The sequence below is a fragment of the Oncorhynchus clarkii genome, chromosome 12 (assembly GCF_045791955.1).
Source record: "Oncorhynchus clarkii lewisi isolate Uvic-CL-2024 chromosome 12, UVic_Ocla_1.0, whole genome shotgun sequence".
Lineage (NCBI taxonomy): Eukaryota > Metazoa > Chordata > Actinopteri > Salmoniformes > Salmonidae > Oncorhynchus > Oncorhynchus clarkii.
In genome coordinates, this window is record NC_092158.1 from 1,830,540 (window position 1) to 1,850,820 (window position 20,281).

The window sequence follows — 20,281 nt, forward strand, 5'->3', positions numbered from 1 at the left end:
AACCCCCAGTATAGAGAACACCCTGATCCTGATGAACCCCCAGTAGAGAGAACACCCTGATCCTGATTAATCCTCAGAACACCCTGATCCTGATTAACCCTCAGTAGAGAGAACACCCTGATCCTGATTAACCCTCAGTAGAGAGAACACCCTGATCCTGATTAACCTTTGTTACCATCCACACTACAACAACCTCCAATTGACCTGCTTTACCCGTTGACTTCCAGGACTCTGGTCAGAGGTATTGTGCTGTAAAGGAAATAGAGATCCATGTGTGACAAACTGTGTTCCTGATAACATCCTGGTCCGCTGGTCATTAGATAATTACACCAACATCACCACTGGATTTTAATTCAGAAAATGTCAGATCAATTCATTATAGAATCACAACATCAGTCTTAGTTCCTATTGGCCCAGTGGCAGTGGGGAGGAGCCACTGAACTTCAGTTCTAAATGCTCACACACAGAGATAAACGTCATCTCCTTGATAAGAGGGAAGTTAGAATCTAGCTTAGGCATAAAGATAATTGAGCTCCTTCTAGCATAGTAAGAGGAACTTAGCATTTAGATGGTATTCTAGCCAGAGGGAGCTGATAAGAGGAGATAGAGAGGAGAAGGCCCCGCTGTTCCCAGACCAGATGATACCCCTGGGGATGGCCGGGGGCAATCCTCACCCTCCGGCCCCCTAACCAGCCTGGAGCACCCAGAATCTCACCATCCTGTCAGCTAGAACCTACCAATGATGATGATGCTGTTTGTGGAACTTGGCTCATGGAAACTTGCTGCTCTTTAAAAATACTCTGAAATGTAGATGTTATTTTTAAATGTCCCTGTCTCGGTCTTTGACTGCCTAACATTGTCCCCCCACGTCGTTCTCTCTCTCTCTCTCTCTCTCTCTCTCTCTCTCTCTCTCTCTCTCTCTCTCTCTCTCTCTCTCTCTCTCTCTCTCTCTCTCTCTCTCTCTCTCTCTCTCTCTCTCTCTCTCTCTCTCTCTCTCTCTCTCTCTCTCTCTCTCTCTCTCTCTCTCTCTCTCTCTCTCTCTCTCTCTCTCTCTCTCTCTCTCTCTCTCTCTCTCTCTCTCTCTCTCTCTCTCTCTCTCTCTCTCTCTCTCTCTCTCTCTCTCTCTCTCTCTCTCTCTCTCTCTCTCTCTTTCTCTATCTCCCTCTCTCTCTCTCTCCTCTCCTCTCCTCCTCTCAGACACAACCAGAAGTCCCTAGAAGCAACGAGGGATGCGGTCCATAAGAACCGCTGTCACGTTAAGTTCCTTGAGGTGTTCAGTAGCTACCCCTACAGAGTCAACGTCACTGCCCTCAACGCCCTCGGAAGTGCCTCCACTGCCATCACCTTCGAAGAGTTCAACATAGGTACTCTCATCTTCATCATCTTCCTCCCCATCCTCCTCCTCATCACGTTTATTAGTTATTAACTAGAACACTGTAGAAGGTTGCTTTTATTTTGGAGGATGAAATGAGTCCTGTGCTGGCTGAACAGATCTCACTCATATCCTCCCTGTGTGTGTGTGTGTGTGTGTGTGTGTGTGTGTGTGTGTGTGACTGTATGGGGGAACATCTCTCCCTCCCATACTCCCTAGCTAACTGTATCAACCTTGACATCACACTGGGTCGTTAGATTGTATAGCTGACTCAACAATCTGAAGGCACCTGGAGGACAAACTGATTTGAACTCGTTAGGACAGCAGGAACTCATTACAACAGACAGCAGGAACTCATTACAACAGACAGCAGGAACTCATTACAACAGACAGCAGGAACTCATTATAACAGACAGCAGGAACTCATTACAACAGACAGCAGGAACTCATTACAACAGACAGCAGGAACTCATTATAACAGACATCAGATACTCATTACAACAGACATCAGGAACTCATTATAACAGACAGCAGGAACTCATTACAACAGACAGCAGGAACTCATTATAACAGACAGCAGAAACTCATTATGACAGATAGCAGGAAGTCATTATAACACACAGCATGAACTCATTATAACAGACAGCAGAAACTCATTACAACAGACAGCAGGAACTCATTATAACAGACAGCAGAAACTCATTATAACAGAAAGCAGAAACTCATTACAACAGACAGCAGGAACTCATTATAACACACAGCAGGAACTCATTACAACAGACAGCAGGAACTCATTATAACAGATGGCAGAAACTCATTACAACAGACAGCAGGAACTCATTATAACACACAGCAGGAACTCATTACAACAGACAGCAGGAACTCATTATAACAGACAGCAGGAACTCATTATAACAGATAGCAGAAACTCATTATAACAGACAGCAGAAACTCATTATAACAGATAGCAGAAACTCAGTATATCAGATAGCAGAAACATTATAACAGATAGCAGAAACTCATTATAACACACAGCAGGAACTCATTATAACAGATAGCAGAAACTCATTATAACAGACAGCAGAAACTCATTATAACAGATAGCAGAAACTCAATATAACAGACAGCAGAAACTCATTATAACAGATAGCAGAAACTCAATATAACAGATAGCAGAAACTCATTATAACAGATAGCAGAAACTCAATATAACAGATAGCAGAAACTCAATATAACAGATAGCAGAAATCATTATACAAATCATTAGGAACACCTTCCTCATACTGACTATACAAATCATTAGGAACACCTTCTTGATACTGACTATACAAATCATTAGGAACACCTTCCTGATACTTACTATACAAATCATCAGTTTACCCTGATTAACTCTTTAGTTATATCACAGTTTACCCTGATTAACTCTTTAGTTATATCACAGTTTACCCTGATTAACTCTTTAGTCATATCACAGTTTACCCTGATTAACTCTTTAGTCATATCACAGTTTACCCTGATTAACTCTTTAGTCATATCACAGTTTACCCTGATTAACTCTTTAGTCATATCCTAGTTTACCCTGATTAACTCTTTAGTCATATCCCAGTTTACCTTTTTGCTTATCGTTTTGCCTACACCTAGTGACGTGCTTTTTAAATTATATGAACAAAAAATATTCAATTTCATTTGGAACGGCAAGCCAGACAAAATTAGAGAGCGTATTTATTTAACAAATATGAATTCTGAGGGCAGAAATGATTTAAATATTAAAGGTTTAGACCTCTCACAAAAGGCATCAGTCGTACAAAAGTTATACTTAAATCGGTAGGAATGTCTCATCCTATATTCAAGAATGGCCTTTTTCCCTTTTTTCAGATTACAACCTGCTCTTTCCTACCTACTTTCGGTTGTTTGAAAAGGAAATCATCTCCAAAATATCGTTATTTTTTGAACAAGCATTAGAAAGCTGGTTGCAATGTCAGTTTAATCCACCTGAAAAGACAGAACAAATAATACTACAAATATTGTGGTTAAACTCAAATATACTAATTGATTTTTTTTTAAAAACATATTTTTCAAAGACATTTTTAAAGAAGGTATACTTTTAGTGAATGATATCATAAATAGGACTGGTGGAGTGTTGTCACACATGCAGCTAACACAGACATATGGAAATGTCTGCTCTACCCACAATTACAACCAACTAATTCCAGCATTACCACAGAAATGGAAGAGGCAAGTAGAAGGGGAAAAGTAAGTAACTTGTATGTCGGCCCTGTATTAAAGAACATAAACGGTTAAAGAAAAGTGTGATAAATAAAAGCAGATACCAATTTCATTTAAGGATCAAAAAACTGACAACTGTACGATATACATTTCAAAATAGTTGTGAAGAGATTTTTGATGTACCCATTCCATGTCACATGGTTTATGAATTGATACGCAAAACAACACCGGATTCAAAACTTCAAATGTTTCAGTTTAAATTACTATACAAAATTCTTGCAACCAATAGAATGTTATATATATGGGGGATACAATATTCCCAGCTCTGCAGATTCTGCTGTGAGGATCCAATAGAATGTTATATATATGGGGGATCTTCCCAGCTCTGCAGATTCTGCTGTGAGGATCCAATAGAATGTTATATATATGGGGGATCTTCCCAGCTCTGCAGATTCTGCTGTGAGGATCCAATAGAATGTTATATATATGGGGGATACAATCTTCCCAGCTCTGCAGATTCTGCTGTGAGGATCCAATAGAATGTTATATATATGGGGGATACAATCTTCCCAGCTCTGCAGATTCTGCTGTGAGGATCCAATAGAATGTTATATATCTGGAGGATACAATCTTCCCAGCTCTGCAGATTCTGCTGTGAGGAGGCAGAGTCATTAGATCATTTATTTTGGTTTTGTCCATATGTTGCTCGTTTTTGGTCACAGGACCAGGAATGGCTGAAGAATTGCAAAATTTGCCTAGAACTAACTGACTATGAAAAGCCATAGTCAATCAATCAATAATATAATAATTATTTTAGCAAAAATATATATTTTTAATTTACTATCTGTAGAATCTATGAGAATAGAAATGTTCAATACTTGTTGTGAAGCATAACAGCACTGTTGAAAAATATATGGCAAATAGAAATTCAAAATGGATGTTGTTGAGAGATAGATGGGAGGCGTCGAATGGAGCTGAAGGTTGGGACTAATAACAAGATAACCAATGTAAAACATACGGGGTCTGTAAAATGTATATAGGTTCAGAAATTTTGTGAAATAGCACAGTTACAAATCGAAATCAAACTGGAGGGACATCAGAAATAGAGGAAGGACTCAAAACAAACAAAATGTAACTATTGTAAAATAGATTGTGTCTGTAAAATGTGTATAATATGTGTAGACTGGAGATAGAAGCCTAAGTGTTTATTAGTTTACTCCAATTGGGGGAAGGGTAGTAGGGTTTGGAGGAATAATAAAGGTATATTCTATAAAAAGTATGTATATCTATATAGGTGTGTGTATGTATATATGTGTGTATGTATATCTATATAGGTGTGTGTATGTATATATGTGTGTATGTATATCTATATAGGTGTGTGTATGTATATATGTGTGTATGTATATCTATATAGGTGTGTGTATGTATATATGTGTGTATGTATATCTATATAGGTGTGTGTATGTATATATGTGTGTATGTATATCTATATAGGTGTGTGTATGTATATATGTGTGTATGTATATCTATATAGGTGTGTGTATGTATATATGTGTGTATGTATATCTATATAGGTGTGTGTATGTATATATGTGTGTATATATATCTATATAGGTGTGTGTATGTATATATGTGTGTATGTATATCTATATAGGTGTGTGTATGTATATATGTGTGTATGTATATCTATATAGGTGTGTGTATGTATATATGTGTGTATGTATATCTATATAGGTGTGTGTATGTATATATGTGTGTATGTATATCTATATAGGTGTGTGTATGTATATATGTGTGTATGTATATCTACAGTGGGGAGAACAAATATTTGATACACTGCCGATTTTGCAGGTTTTCCTACTTACAAAGCATGTAGAGGGCTATAATTGTATCATAGGTACACTTCAACTTTGAGAGACGGAATCTAAAACAAAAATCCAGAAAATCACATTGTATGATTTTTAAGTAATTAATTTGCATTTTATTGAATGACATAAGTATTTGATACATCAGAAAAGCAGAACTTAATATTTGGTACAGAAATCTTTGTTTGCAATTACAGAGTTTCCTGTAGTTCTTGACCAGGTTTGCACACACTGCAGCAGGGATTTTGGCCCACTCCTCCATATAGACCTTCTCCAGATCCTTCAGGTTTCGGGGCTGTCGCTGGGCAATACGGACTTTCAGCTCCCTCCACAGATGTTCTATTGGGTTCAGGTCTGGAGACTGGCTAGGCCACTCCAGGCCCTTAAGATGCTTCTTACGGATCCACTCCTTGGTTGCCCTGACTGTGTGTTTTGAGTCGTTGTCATGCTGGAAGACCCAGCCACGACCCATCTTCAATGCTCTTACTGAGGGAAGTAAGATGTTGGCCAAGATCTCGCGATACATGGCCCCATCCATCCGCCCCTCAATACGGTTCAGTCGTCCTGTCCCCTTTGCAGAAAATAATCCCCAAAGAATGATGTTTCCACCTCCATGCTCATACTCATCCTTCTTCTTCCTCCAAACACGGTGAGTGGAGTTTAGACCAAAAAGCTATATTTTTGTCTCATCAGACCACATGACCTTCTCCCATTCCTCCTCTGGATCATCCAGATGGTCATTGGCAAACTTCTGACGGGCCTGGACATGCGCTGGCTTGAGCAGGGGGACCTTGCGTGCTCTGCAGGATTTTAATCCATGACGGCATAGTGTGTTACTAATGGTTTTCTTTGAGACTGTGGTCCCAGCTCTCTTCAGGTCATTGACCAGGTCCTGCCGTGTAGTTCTGGTCTGATCCCTCACCTTCCTCATGATCATTGATGCCGCATGAGGTGAGATCTTGCATGGAGCCCCAGACTGAGGGTGATTGACCGTCATCTTGAACGTCTTCCATTTTCTAATAATTGCGCCAACAGTTGTTTCCTTCTCACCAAGCTGCTTGCCTATTGTTCTGTAGCCCATCCCAGCCTTGTGCAGGTCTACAATTTTAACCCTGATGTCCTTACACAGCTCTCTGGTCTTGGCCATTGTGGAGAGGTTGGAGTCTGTTTGATTGGTGTGTGGACAGGTGTCTTTTATACAGGTAACGAGTTCAAACAGGTGCAGTTAATACAGGTAATGAGTGGAGAGCAGGAGGGCTTCTTAAAGAAAAACTAACAGGTCTGTGAGAGCCGGAATTCTTACTGGTGGTTAGGTGATCAAATAATTATGTCATGCAATAAAATGCAAATGAATTACTTTAAAATCATACAATGTGATTTTCTGGATTTACAGACCTCTACATGCTTTGTAAGTAGGAAAACCTGCAAAATCGGCAGTGTATCAAATACTTGTTCTCCCCACTGTATAGGTGTGTGTACAGTGCCTTGCAAAAGTATTCGGCCCCCTTGAACTTTGCGACCTTTTGCCACATTTCAAGCTTCAAACATAAAGATATAAAACTGTATTTTTTTGTGAAGAATCAACAACAAGTGGGACACAATCATGAAGTGGAACGACATTTATTGGATATTTCAAACCTTTTTAACAAATCAAAAACTGAAAAATTGGGCGTGCAAAATTATTCAGCCCCCTTAAGGTAATACTTTGTAGCGCCACCTTTTGCTGCGATTACAGCTGTAAGTCGCTTGGGGTATGTCTCTATCAGTTTTGCACATCGAGAGACTGACATTTTTTCCCATTCCTCCTTGCAAAACAGCTCGAGCTCAGTGAGGTTGGATGGAGAGCATTTGTGAACAGCAGTTTTCAGTTCTTTCCACAGATTCTCGATTGGATTCAGGTCTGGACTTTGACTTGGCCATTCTAACACCTGGATATGTTTATTTTTGAACCATTGCATTGTAGATTTTGCTTTATGTTTTGGATCATTGTCTTGTTGGAAGACAAATCTCCGTCCCAGTCTCAGGTCTTTTGCGGACTCCATCAGGTTTTCTTCTAGAATGGTCCTGTATTTGGCTCCATCCATCTTCCCATAAATTTTAACCATCTTCCCTGTCCCTGCTGAAGAAAAGCAGGCCCAAACCATGATGCTGCCACCACCATGTTTGACAGTGGGGATGGTGTGTTCAGCTGTGTTGCTTTTACGCCAAACATAACGTTTTGCATTGTTGCCAAAAAGTTCAATTTTGGTTTCATCTGACCAGAGCACCTTCTTCCACATGTTTGGTGTGTCTCCCAGGTGGCTTGTGGCAAACTTTAAACAACACTTTTTATGGATATCTTTAAGAAATGGCTTTCTTCTTCCATACAGGCCAGATTTGTGCAATATGCGACTGATTGTTGTCCTATGGACAGTCTCCCACCTCAGCTGTAGATCTCTGCAGTTCATCCAGAGTGATCATGGGCCTCTTGGCTGCATCTCTGATCAGTCTTCTCCTTGTATGAGCTGAAAGTTTAGAGGGACGGCCAGGTCTTGGTAGATTTGCAGTGGTCTGACACTCCTTCCATTTCAATATTATCGCTTGCACAGTGCTCCTTGGGATGTTTAAAGCTTGGGAAATATTTTTGTATCCAAATCCGGCTTTAAACTTCTTCACAACAGTATCTCGGACCTGTCTGGTGTGTTCCTTGTTCTTCATGATGCTCTCTGCGCTTTTAACGGACCTCTGAGACTATCACATTGCAGGTGCATTTATACGGAGACTTGATTACACAGAGGTGGATTGTATTTATCATCATTAGTCATTTAGGTCAACATTGGATCATTCAGAGATCCTCACTGAACTTCTGGAGAGAGTTTGCTGCACTGAAAGTAAAGGGGCTGAATAATTTTGCACTCCCAATTTTTCAGTTTTTGAATTGTTAAAAAAGTTTGAAATATCCAATAAATGTCGTTCCACTTCATGATTGTGTCCCACTTGTTGTTGATTCTTCACAAAAAAATACAGTTTTATATCTTTATGTTTGAAGCCTGAAATGTGGCAAAAGGTTGCAAAGTTCAAGGGGGCCGAATACTTTCGCAAGGCACTGTATATTTACCCCAAAAATATATGGGGGGTTGGAAATGATGCAGACAATTACATTGATGGAAGCAACATTCTTTCCTCAATATTAAGCTGATCCACCCCTTAAAATATATATATATAAATATATATTTTTTACAGACTCTTACTAGAGCTGGCTGCTTGGTCAAAATTAGCAATTGGGGGAGAAGGGCATTGGTCAGGGAGGAGGCCAAGAACAAGATGGCCACTCTGACAGAGCTCCAGAGTTCCTCTGTGGAGATGGGAGAACCTTCCAGAAGGATAACCATCTCTGCATCACTCTACCAATCAGACCTTTATGGTAGTGTGGCCAGACGGAAGTCACTACTCAGTAAAAGGCACGACAGCCCTCTTGCAGTTTGCCAAAAGCCACCTAAAGAATCTCAGACCATGAGAAACAAGATTCCCTGGTCTGATGAAAGCAAGATTGAACTCTTTGGCCTGAATTTCAAGGGTCTAGTGTGGAGGAAACCTGGTACCAACTCTACGGTGATTCATGGTGGTGGCAGCATCTTGCTGTGGGGATGTTTTTCAGCGGCAGGGAAAGATGAACGGAGCAAAGTACAGAGAGATCGCTGATGAAAACCTGCTCCAGAGGTTCACCTTCCAACAGGACAATGACCTTAAGCACACAGTCAAGACAATGCAGGATTGGCTTCAGGACAAGCCTCTGAATGTCCTTGAGTGGCCCAGCCTCAGTGTAGAGTTGAACCCGATGGAACATATCTGGAGAGACCTGATAATAGCTGTGCCGCGATGGTCCCCTCCAACCTGACAGAGCTTGAGAGGATCTGCAGAGAAGAGTATGAGAAACTGCCCAAATAAAGATGTGCCAAGCTTGTAGCGTCATGTCCAAGAAGACTTTATACTTTTTTAAAAATGCTTTAATAAAAATGAGGAGGGAATGAGAAGGGTAGGGGGGTGAGGAGGAAATGATAAGGGTAGGGGGGTGAGGAGGAAATGATAAGGGTAGGGGGGTGAGGAGGAAATGATAAGGGTAGGGGGGTGAGGAGGAAATGAGAAGGGTAGGGGGGTGAGGAGGAAATGATAAGGGTAGGGGGGTGAGGAGGAAATGAGAAGGGTAGGGGGGTGAGGAGGAAATGAGAAGGGTGGGGGTGGTGAGGAGGGAATGAGAAGGGTAGGGGGGTGAGGAGTCCATGAGAAGTGTAGGGGTGGTGCGGAAGGTATGAGAAGGGTAGGGGGTGAGGAGGGATGAGAAGGGTAGGGGTGGTGAGGAGGGAATGAGAAGGGTAGGGGTGGTGCGGAGGGAATGAGAAGGGTAGGGGTGGTGAGGAGGGAATGAGAAGGGTAGGGGTGGTGAGGAGGGAATGAAAAGGGTAGGGGGTGAGGAGAGTTCGAGTTGGGCAGCTTACACGCCTCTGTCCGCTATGGGGATGTCTTTGTCCTGTCCTGTCCCAGCCCTGCCCCAGTGGTTGGAGCTAAACCACAGAGTAAACACACTGATCCCAAAATACCACAGAGACACCATACAGAGTAGAAACAGCATTGCATTCTCAAAACACTTCCCAGGCTCACACAAACACAGCATTCTACTTATCCCACTCTCTTTCCTGCAGAATTCACTCTGAGCTGCAGAATTCACTCTGAGCTATAGCTTTCATTCTGAGCTGTAACCTTCACTCTGAGCTATAGCTTTCACTCTGAGCTGTAACCTTCACTCTGAGCTATAGCTTTCATTCTGAGCTGTAGCCTTCACTCTGAGCTGTAGCCTTCATTCTGAGCTGTAGCCTTCACTCTGAGCTGTAGATTTCACTCTGAGCCGTAGTCTTCACTCTGAGCTGTAGCCTTCACTCTAAGCAGTAACCTTTACTATGAGCTGTAGTCTTCACTATAAGCATTAGCCTTCATTCTGAGCTGTAGCCTTCACCTTGAGCTGTAGCTTTCACTCTGAGCTGTAGTCTTCACTCTGAGCTGTAGCCTTCACTCTGAGCTGTAGCCTTCACTCTGAGCTGTAGCCTTCACTCTATGTAGTAGCCTTTACTATGAGCTGTAGTCTTCACTAAAAGCATTAGCTTTCACTCTGAGCTGTAGCTTTCACTCTGAGCTGAAGCGTTCACTCTGAGCTGTAGGCGTCACTCTGAGCTGTAGGCGTCACTCTGAGCTGTAGCTTTCACTCTGAGCTGTAGCCTTCACTCTAAACAGTATCCTTCACTCTGAGCAATAGCCACTCTGAGCTGGAGCTTTCACTCTGAGCTGAAGGCTTCACTCTGAGCTGCAGCTTTCACTCTAAGCTGTAGCCTTCACTCTGAGCAATGGCCTTCACTCTGAGCTGTAGCTTTCACTCTGACCTGTAGCCTTCACTCTGAGCTGAGAGGTCTTACCTGGCCCCCCGAGAGCCATTCAGAGGTCTTACCCAGCCCTTGAGGGTCTTCGGAAGTCCTACCAGCGCCCAGAGAGCCTACAGAGGTCCTACCCAGCCCCAGAGGGCCTTCAGAGGTGCTACCCAAGTCCTGAGGGCCTCCAGAGGTCATAACCAGCCCCCAGAGGGCCTTCAGAGATCATAACCAGCCCCCAGAGGGCCTTCAGAGGTGCTACCCAAGTCCTGAGGGCCTTCAGAGGTCATAACCAGCCCACAGAGGGCCTTCAGAGGTCCTACCCAGCCCCCAGAGGGCCTTCAGAGGTCATAACCAGCCCCCAGAGGGCCTTCAGAGGTGCTACCCAAGTCCTGAGGGCCTTCAGAGGTCATAACCAGCCCCCAGAGGGCCTTCAGAGGTGCTAGCTACCCAGGTCCCCGATGGACTTCAGAGGTCCTACTCATTCCCCAGAGGGCCTTTTAGAGGTCCTACCTGGCCCCCCGAGAGCCTTTCAGAGGTCCTTACCTGGCCCCCAGAGGGTCTTCAGAGGTCCTACCTAGCCCCCAGAGGGCCTTCAGAGGTCCTACCCAGCCCCCAGAGGGCCTTCTGAGGTCCTACCCAGCCCCCAGAGGGCCTTCAGAGGTCCTACCCAGCCCCCAGAGGGCCTTCAGAATTTCTACCTAGGTCCCCCGATGACCTTCAAAGGCTCTACCCAGGTCCCCCAGAGAGCCTTCAGAGGTCCTACCCAGCACCCAGGGGGCCTTCAGAGCTCTTACCCAGTCCAGAGGACCCGGGGCACCAATTGTTACCACTGCTCTTCATCCTCCATTTGGTCTTTCTCTATGTCTCACACCTGATGAAATTCCTGTTTGTCCTCTAACCATTCATCAATTTGTCCATGTGATGATCTGTATTCCACAATGTCTTTCTCTGTGCTGTGACTACATGCCCACTGTCCTGTACTGTGTCCCAAAACGGTCTCCAGCTTAGTCAATGTCCCTGTGTACTGTATTGTCTAATGTGTTGTCTCTCCTCTCTCCCTGCAGTGAAGCCAGACCCCCCTGAAAAGGTGGTGGCCACGCCCATCCCTAACAACGTTCGTCGTCTGGAGGTCACCTGGAATAGCCCTTCTACCTGGCCAGATGTAGAGAGCTTCCCCCTGAAGTACTTCCTACGATACAGACCCCTCATCAGGGACCAGTGGCAACACGTGAGTTATAGATACAAATGTAACACACACACACACTCAACACACACTCAAAAATGACTGGTAAATGATCCAAGACCTGCTCAGTTAATCCCTACCATTGTGACAATGAGTTGTCATAATGCTGCATCAAATGTACATGATCCTAGGGCATTGGCAAACACAATGTAAGTAATTTAATTTATGTACCCTTAATTGCAACGAATTCATCTGTTTATCCTACAGCTATTGAAAGCAGTAATCTTGAGCCTATAAACCAGAGTTACACTGTTTGCATTGAGGCGGTGTGCAATAGTAGGAAGACCACTTTATGCAGCTCACCCTGCACTATCAGCTCCAATGTAAATAACATGAGTAAGTCTACCTCTGATAAGCTTCCCAGTAAAGCATTAAAATAATCAAGCAACCCAGAAAAGTGCTAAAAATAGCCCATATTAACATATGCAGCCTAAGAAACAAGGTCCATGAAGTCAATAACTTGCTTGTAACAAATGTTTTTCATATTCTGACTATCTCTGAAACTCACTTAGATAATATCTTTAATGATACAGTGGTAGCAACACATGGTTATAACTACAGAAAAGACAAAAATGCCAATGGGGGCACTGTTGCGTTCTATATTCAGAACCACATTCCTGTAAAGCTTAGAGACGATCTCATGTGAAATACTGTTGAAATAATATGGCTACAGGTTCATCTGCTTCACCTAAAGCCCATTCTGGTGGGAAGCTGCTATAGACCACCAAGTGCTAACAGTCAGTATCTGGATAATATGTGTGAAATGCTTGATAATGTATGTGATATCAACAGAGAAGTATCTTGTCTGGGGGATTTAAAATATTGACTGGCTCTCATCAAACTGCCCACTCAGGAAAAAGCTTCAAACTTTAACCAGTGCCTGCAACCTGGTTCAGGTTATCAGTCAACCTACCTGGGTAGTTACAAACAGCACAGGAATGAAATCAGCAACATGTATTGATCACATCTTTACTAATGCTGCAGATATTTGCTTTAAAGCAGTATCCAAATCCATAGGATTTAGTGATCAGAATACAGCATATATAGGAAATCCAAAGTTCCAAAGGCTGGGCCTAATATTGTGTATAAGAGGTCATACAATCCATTTCGTAGTCATTCATGTGTTGATGATGTAAATAATAAATAATATTTGCTGGTCTGTGGTGTGTAATGAGGAGCAACCAGACGCTGCACTTGTCACATTTATGAAACAAGTTATTCCAGTCACTAGTAAACACGCACCCATTCAGAAAATGACTGTAAAAACTGTTAAATCCTCTTGGATTGATGAGGAATTGAAACATTGGTTGAGAGGGATGAGGCAAAAGGTATTGCAAATAGGTCTGGCAGCCCAACTGATTGGCAAACGTACTGCACATTAAGAAATCATGTGACTAAATGAAATAAAAATAAACTACACTATGGAAGAAAGATAAATTATATAAAGAATGATAGTAAAAAGCTTTGGGGCACCTTAAATGACATTTTGGGGAAAAAAGCTAACTCGGCTCCTTCATTCATTCAATCAGATGATGCATTCATCACAAAGCCCACTGATATTGCAAACTTCTCCAATTACTTTTTCATTGGCAAGTTAAGCAAACTTAGGGATGACTTGCCAGCAACAAGAGCTGACATTACTGTACACATCCAAGTATATCGGACCAAATTATGAAAGACAAGAATTGTACTTTTGAATGCCGTAAAGTCAGTGTGGAAGAGGTGAACAAATTATTGTTGTCTATCAGCAACACACACTCAACACGTGAGTTATAGATACACGTGTAACACACACTCAACACGTGAGTTGTAGATACACATGTAACACACACTCAACACGTGAGTTATAGATGTTTGTTGCTACTCTAGCTGCAGGGTGAAGGTGAGGGTCAAGGATACATCTTTTTAAGTACAAGTAAAATATTTGTCAAATGATTCTCCACAACCTCAACCATACACAGGCAACTGGCAACATAAAGGAAACACCAAAATAAAGTGTCTTAATTGAGTGTTGGACCACCACAAGTCTCCAGAACAGCTTCAATGCCCCTTGGCATAAATTCTACAGATTTCTGGAACTATTGGTGTGCTGTGACACCGCTCTTCCCTAAGAAATTCCATAATTTGGTGTTTTGTTGATGGTGGTGTAAAACACTGTCTCAGGCGTCGCTCCAGAATCTCCCATAAGTCTTCAATTTGGTTAGGATCTGGTGACTGAGAGCCATGGTAGCCAAAATAATGGGCAGTACAAGACCCTAAGCATGATGGATTGTTAATTGCACACCTGTGTGGAAGCACCTGCTTTCGATATACTTTGTTTTCCCCCATTTATTCAAGCTTTACCTTTATTTGGTCAGTTTGCTGCAGAATAAATCTTTCTTTAGTCAGTTAGCTGTGGAATAAACCTTTATTTAGTCAGTTAGCTGTGGAATAAACCTTTATTTTGGCAGTTAGCTGCAGAATAAACCTTTATTTAGTCAGTTAGCTGTGGAATAAACCTTTATTTAGTCAGTTAGTGTGGAATAAACCTTTATTTTGGCAGTTAGCTGCAGAATAAACCTTTATTTAGTCAGTTTGCTGTGGAATAAACCTTTATTTAGTCAGTTTGCTGTGGAATAAACCTTTATTTTGGCAGTTAGCTGTGGCATGAAACTTCAGCAAAGATGATTAACCTGTTGCGACGACCAAACCCGGATCCAGGATTCTATTTATAGACCTAAGCTCATTACCATAACGCAACGTTAACTATTCATGAAAATCGCAAATGAAATGAAATTAATATGCTATCTCTCAAGCTTAGCCTTTTGTTAACAACACTGTCATCTCAGATTTTCAAAATATGCTTTTCAACCATAGGAAAACAATCATTTGTGTAACAGTAGCTAGCTAGCGTAGCATTTAGCGTTAGCATTAGCGTTAGCATTTAGCAGGCAACTATCACAAAAACAAGTAAAGCCTTCAAATAAAATAACTTACCTTTGAAGAACTTCTGATGTTTTCAATGAGGAGACTCTCAGTTAGATAGCAGATGCTCAGTTTTTCCAAAAAGATTCTTTGTGTATTAGAAATAGCTCCGTTTTGTACATCACATTTGGCTACCAAAAAAAAAAAAAAAAAAAAAAAAAAAAAGAAAATTCAGCCCTCAAAACGCGAACTTTTTTCCAAATTAACTCCATAATATCGACTGAAACATGTCAAACGTGGTTTAGAATTAATCCTCAAGGTGTTTTTCCACATATCTCTTCAATGATATATCCTTCGTGGAAGCCTGGTTTCTCCTTGCTCTCAAATGGAAAAATAATTGCACCTGGCTTTACGCTCCAATTTCGACGCAGGGACACCAGGCGGACACTTGGAAAATGTAGTCTCTTATGGTCAATCTTCCAATGATATGCCTACAAATACGTCACAATGCTGCTAACACGTTGGGGGAACGACAGAAAGTGTAGGCTCATTCCTTGCGCAATCACAGCCATATAAGGAGACAATGGAAAACAGAGCTTCAGAAATTCTGCTCATTTCCTGGTTGACGCATCATCTTGGTTTCGCCTGTAGAATGAGTTCTGGGGCACTTACAGACAATATCTTTGCAGATTCTGAAACTTCAGAGTGTTTTCTTTCAAAAACTGTCAAGAATATGCATAGTCGAGCATCTTTTCGTGACAAAATATCGCACTTAAAACGGGAACGTTTTTTATCCAAAAATGAAATAGCGCCCCTAGAGATCAAAGAGGTTAATGTACAGAATAGGTCATGTAACTGACTTCTGCGCTGAAGCCAGAGGTCAGATTCCCTACATCACTGGTTCGTTGTGTTTGCAGAATGTTAGGCTATGTATTGATTAAGCTAGCTATATTACAGAGGACAGGGCTAACATTTTTTCCAGGACAATATACTGTATTATTGATTCAAAAGGTAATGAAAAAGGTGATGAAATAGACAGTGAACTAGGTGATGAACAAGGTGGTGAACTAGGCGGTGAACTAAGCGGTGAACCAGGCGATGAACTTGAAGATGAACTAGGAGATTAACAAGGAGGTGAACTAGGAGATGAACTAGGTGGTGATCTAGGAAATGAACTAGATGATGAACTAGGAGGGGAACTAGATGACGAACTAGGAGGTGAACTAGGTGGTGAATTAAGAGTTGAACTAGGCGATGAACTAGGTGATGAACTTGGAGGTGAACTAGGAGGTGAACTATGTGGTGAATAAGGTGATGAACTAGGAGGTGAACTAGGTGATGAACTTGTTGATGAACTAGGTGGTGAAAAGAATGTGAACTAGGTGATGAAATAGGAGGTAAACTAGGTGGTGAACTAGGTGGTGAACTAGGTGATGAACTAGGTGGTGAACTAGTAGGTAAACTAGGTGATGAACTAGGAGGGGAACTAGGTGATGAACTAGGAGGTGAACTAGGTGATGAACTAGGAGGTGAACTAGGTGATGAACTAGGAGGTGAACTAGGTGATGAACTAGGAGTGAAACTAGGAGATGAACAAGGTGAGGAACTAGGTGGTGAACTTGGAGATGAACTAGATGACGAACTAGGAAGGGAACTAGGAGGTGAATTAGGCGGTAAACTAGTGGTGAACTAGGAGGTGAACTAGGTGGTGAACTAGGAGATAAACTAGATGAGGAACTAGGAGGTGAAATAGGTGGTGAATTAGGTGATGAACTAGCTGAACTAGGCGATGAACTAGGTGATGAACTAAGAGGTAAACTAGGTGGTGAACTAGGAGGTGAACTAGGTGATGAACTAGGAGGTGAACTAGAAGGTGAATTAGGTGATGAACTAGGAGGTGAACTAGGTGATGAACTAGGAGGTGAACTAGGAGGTGAACTAGGTGGTGAATTAGGCAATGAATCAGGAGGTGAACTAGGTGATGAACTTGTTGATGAACTAGGCGGTGAACTAGGAGGTGAACTAGGTGATGAACTAGGAAGTGAACTAGAAGGTGAACTAGGTGATGAACTAGGTGATGAACTAGGAGGTGAACTTTGTGGTGAATTAGGCGATCAACCAGGAGGTGAACTAGGTGTTGAACTAGGAGATGAACTAGGAGGTGAACTAGGAGGTGAACTAGGTGTTTAACTAGGAGATGAACTAGGTGATGATCTAGGAGGTGAACTAGGAGATGAACTAGGAAGTGGATTAGGCTGTGAACTAGGTGGTGAACTAAGAGATGAACTATGTGGTGAACTAGGCAGTGATCAAGACAGGGAACAAAGCGGTGAACTAGGTGGTAAACTAGGTGGTGAACTAGGAGATGAACTAGGAGGTAAACTAGGAAGTGAACTTGGTGATGAACTAGGAGAGGAACTAGGTGGTGAACTAGGAGGTGAACTAGGAGATGAACTAGGAGGTGAACTAGGCTGTGAACTAGGCGGTGAACTAGGAGGTGAACTCGGTGGTGAACTAGGTCGTGAACTCGAGGTGAACTAAGAGATTTTCTAGGTGGTGATCTAGGTGGTGAATTTGTTGAAGAACTAGGAGATGAACTAGGTGATGAACTAGGAGGTGAATTAGGTGATGAACTTGTTGGGGAACTAGGTCGTGAACTACGTGGTGAACTAGGAGGTGAACTAGGAGGTGAACTAAGAGGTGAACTAAGAGGTGAACTAGGTGATGAACTAGGTGTTGTAAGACGATGCGTTCCACCGACTGAACTAGGAGGTGAATTAGGAGGTGAACTAGGAGGTGAACTAGGTGTTGTAAGACGATGCGTTCCACCGACTGAACTAGGAGGTGAACTAGGAGGTGAACTAGGAGGTGAACTAGGAGGTGAACTAAGAGGTGAACTAAGAGGTGAACTAGGCGATGAACTAGGTGTTGTAAGACGATGCGTTCCACCGACTCCTCATGAACAACTTATTTCAGTGTGATCACATTCTGCAAAGATGTTTAATTTAAAAGTTGTGGTAATGTTCATGTCAGGTCGTTGAGAGGTTGTTGTGATGAATGGATTTATCCTCAATGGCACCCTATTCCCTATGAATAGGATGTGATATGGGACGTACACAGGGCATAGCAGGGTTCATGTTTCTATCTGGACAAAAGCCTGTTAAACCGAATATGGAATGTGTTCTAAACTGTCACTCAAAGCTTTCTCCACAATAATATGCTTGGGAAAAGCTTACTCCGTCAGAGCAGAATGTCAGGAAGAGTTTTCACAATGATATGGTAATAAGTTACACGTGTGACCCCTCACTGTGAAATGTCTTTAATGGGAATGTACGCCAGGGTATTGTTTTTGAAAGGTTTCTCTTTCTCACTCTTCAAAACAATCCATCCAACTCACATTGACAACAGATTTAGTCAAGCCATCAGCAATGCAATTTGTTAACGCTTGATATGCCATGTTTATGACAACCCAATGTGTGTGATGCTTATATCTGTTGAAATGCTGTTGTTCTTAAACTGATTAATCCAAAAGAAGACGACTACGGATGAATCATGCTGTCATGTTGTCATGCTGTCATGCTGTGTGTTAAATCATTCACCAGCGTTTAATAAGGTTGAAGGGTAATATTTACTGCCCGTATAATTTATTCTGCTCCACATGGAGAATACCAATGAACCATTCTCATCTCTAGCAAATGGTAGACCAACACACACACACACACACACACACACACGCACACAAATACGCACAGACACACCCATACATACACACACACACCATTCACATGCACGGACAGACACACATTCACACAAAGATTCACACACACACACAAACACACACGCACACACACACACACACACACACACACACACACAAACACACACACACACGTACAAAGAAAATGACTCAGGTAAAAGTGAAAGTCACCCAGTAAAACACTACTGTGTAAAGTCTAGAATAATGTAGTTTTAAATATACATCAGTGTCAAAAGTCAGGGCATAAAGTATATAAAAATTCCTTGTATTACGCAAACCAGGTGGCATCATTTCCTTGTTTTTTCAAATTACAGTTAGCAAGGGGCACATTCCCTCAGACATAATTTACAAAGGAAGCATGTGTATTTAGTGAGTCCATCAGATCAGAGGCTGTAGGGATGTTTAGTGAGTCTGCCAGATCAGAGGCCGTAGGGATGACCAGGGATGTTCTTGGTTTAGTGAGTCCACCAGATCAGAGGCAGTAGGGATGACCAGGGATATTCTCTGTTTAGTGAGTCCACCAGATCAGAGGCAGTAGGGATGACCAGGGATGTTCTCTGTTTAGTGAGTCCTCCATATCAGGAGCTGTAGGGATGACCAGGGATGTTCTCTGTTTAGTGAGTCTGCCAGATCAGAGGCAGTAGGGATGACCAGAGATGTTCCCTGTTAAGTAAGTCCATCAGATCAGAGGCAGTAGGGATGTTTAGTGAATTCATCAGATCAGAGGCTGTAGTTATGACCAGTGATGTTCTCTGTTTAGTGAGTCTACCAGATCAGAGGCAGTAGGGATGACCAGGGATGTTCTCTGTTTAGTGAGTCCACCAGATCAGTGGCAGTAGGGATGACCAGGGATGTTCTCTGTTTAGTGAGTCCTCCAGATCAGAGGCAGTAGGTATGACCAGGGATGTTCTCTGTTTAGTGAGTCCTCCAGATCAGAGGCAGTAGGTATGACCAGGGATGTTCTCTGTTTAGTGAGTCCTCCAGATCAGAGGCAGTAGGTATGACCAGGGATGTTCTCTGTTTAGTGAGTCCTCCAGATCAGAGGCAGTAGGTATGACCAGGGATGTTCTCTGTTTAGTGAGTCCTCCAGATCAGAGGCAGTAGGTATGACCAGGGATGTTCTCTGTTTAGTGAGTCCTCCAGATCAGAGGCAGTAGGGATGACCAGGGATGTTCTCTGTTTAGTGAGTCCTCCAGATCAGAGGCAGTAGGGATGACCAGGGATGTTCTCTGTTTATGTGAACAATAGGTAAGTAAATAAATAAAAACAACAGTAAAAAGACAGGGAAAAAATAACTGTAGGAAGGCTATATACAGTAGAGAGGCTATATACAGTAGAGAGGTTATATACATTAGAGGGGCTATATACAGTAGAGAGGCTATATACAGTAGAGAGGCTATATACAGTAGAGAGGCTATTTACAGTAGAGAGGCTATATACAGTAGTGAGTCTACATACAGACACCGATAAGTCGGGCTGATTGAGGTAGTATGTACATGTAGATATGGTTAAAGT

General features: G+C 42.3%; 1 protein-coding gene across 1 annotated transcript in view; it reads left to right on the forward strand.

Annotated features, from left to right (window-relative positions):
* LOC139422641 (ciliary neurotrophic factor receptor) overlaps positions 1-20,281 on the forward strand; it is a 341,967-nt gene that overhangs the window by 257,311 nt on the left and 64,375 nt on the right. The window contains exons 4-5 of the mRNA XM_071173792.1: positions 1,198-1,364; positions 11,927-12,090. Coding sequence (XP_071029893.1) covers positions 1,198-1,364; positions 11,927-12,090 — 331 coding nt within the window. The remainder of the gene's footprint in view (positions 1-1,197; positions 1,365-11,926; positions 12,091-20,281) is intronic.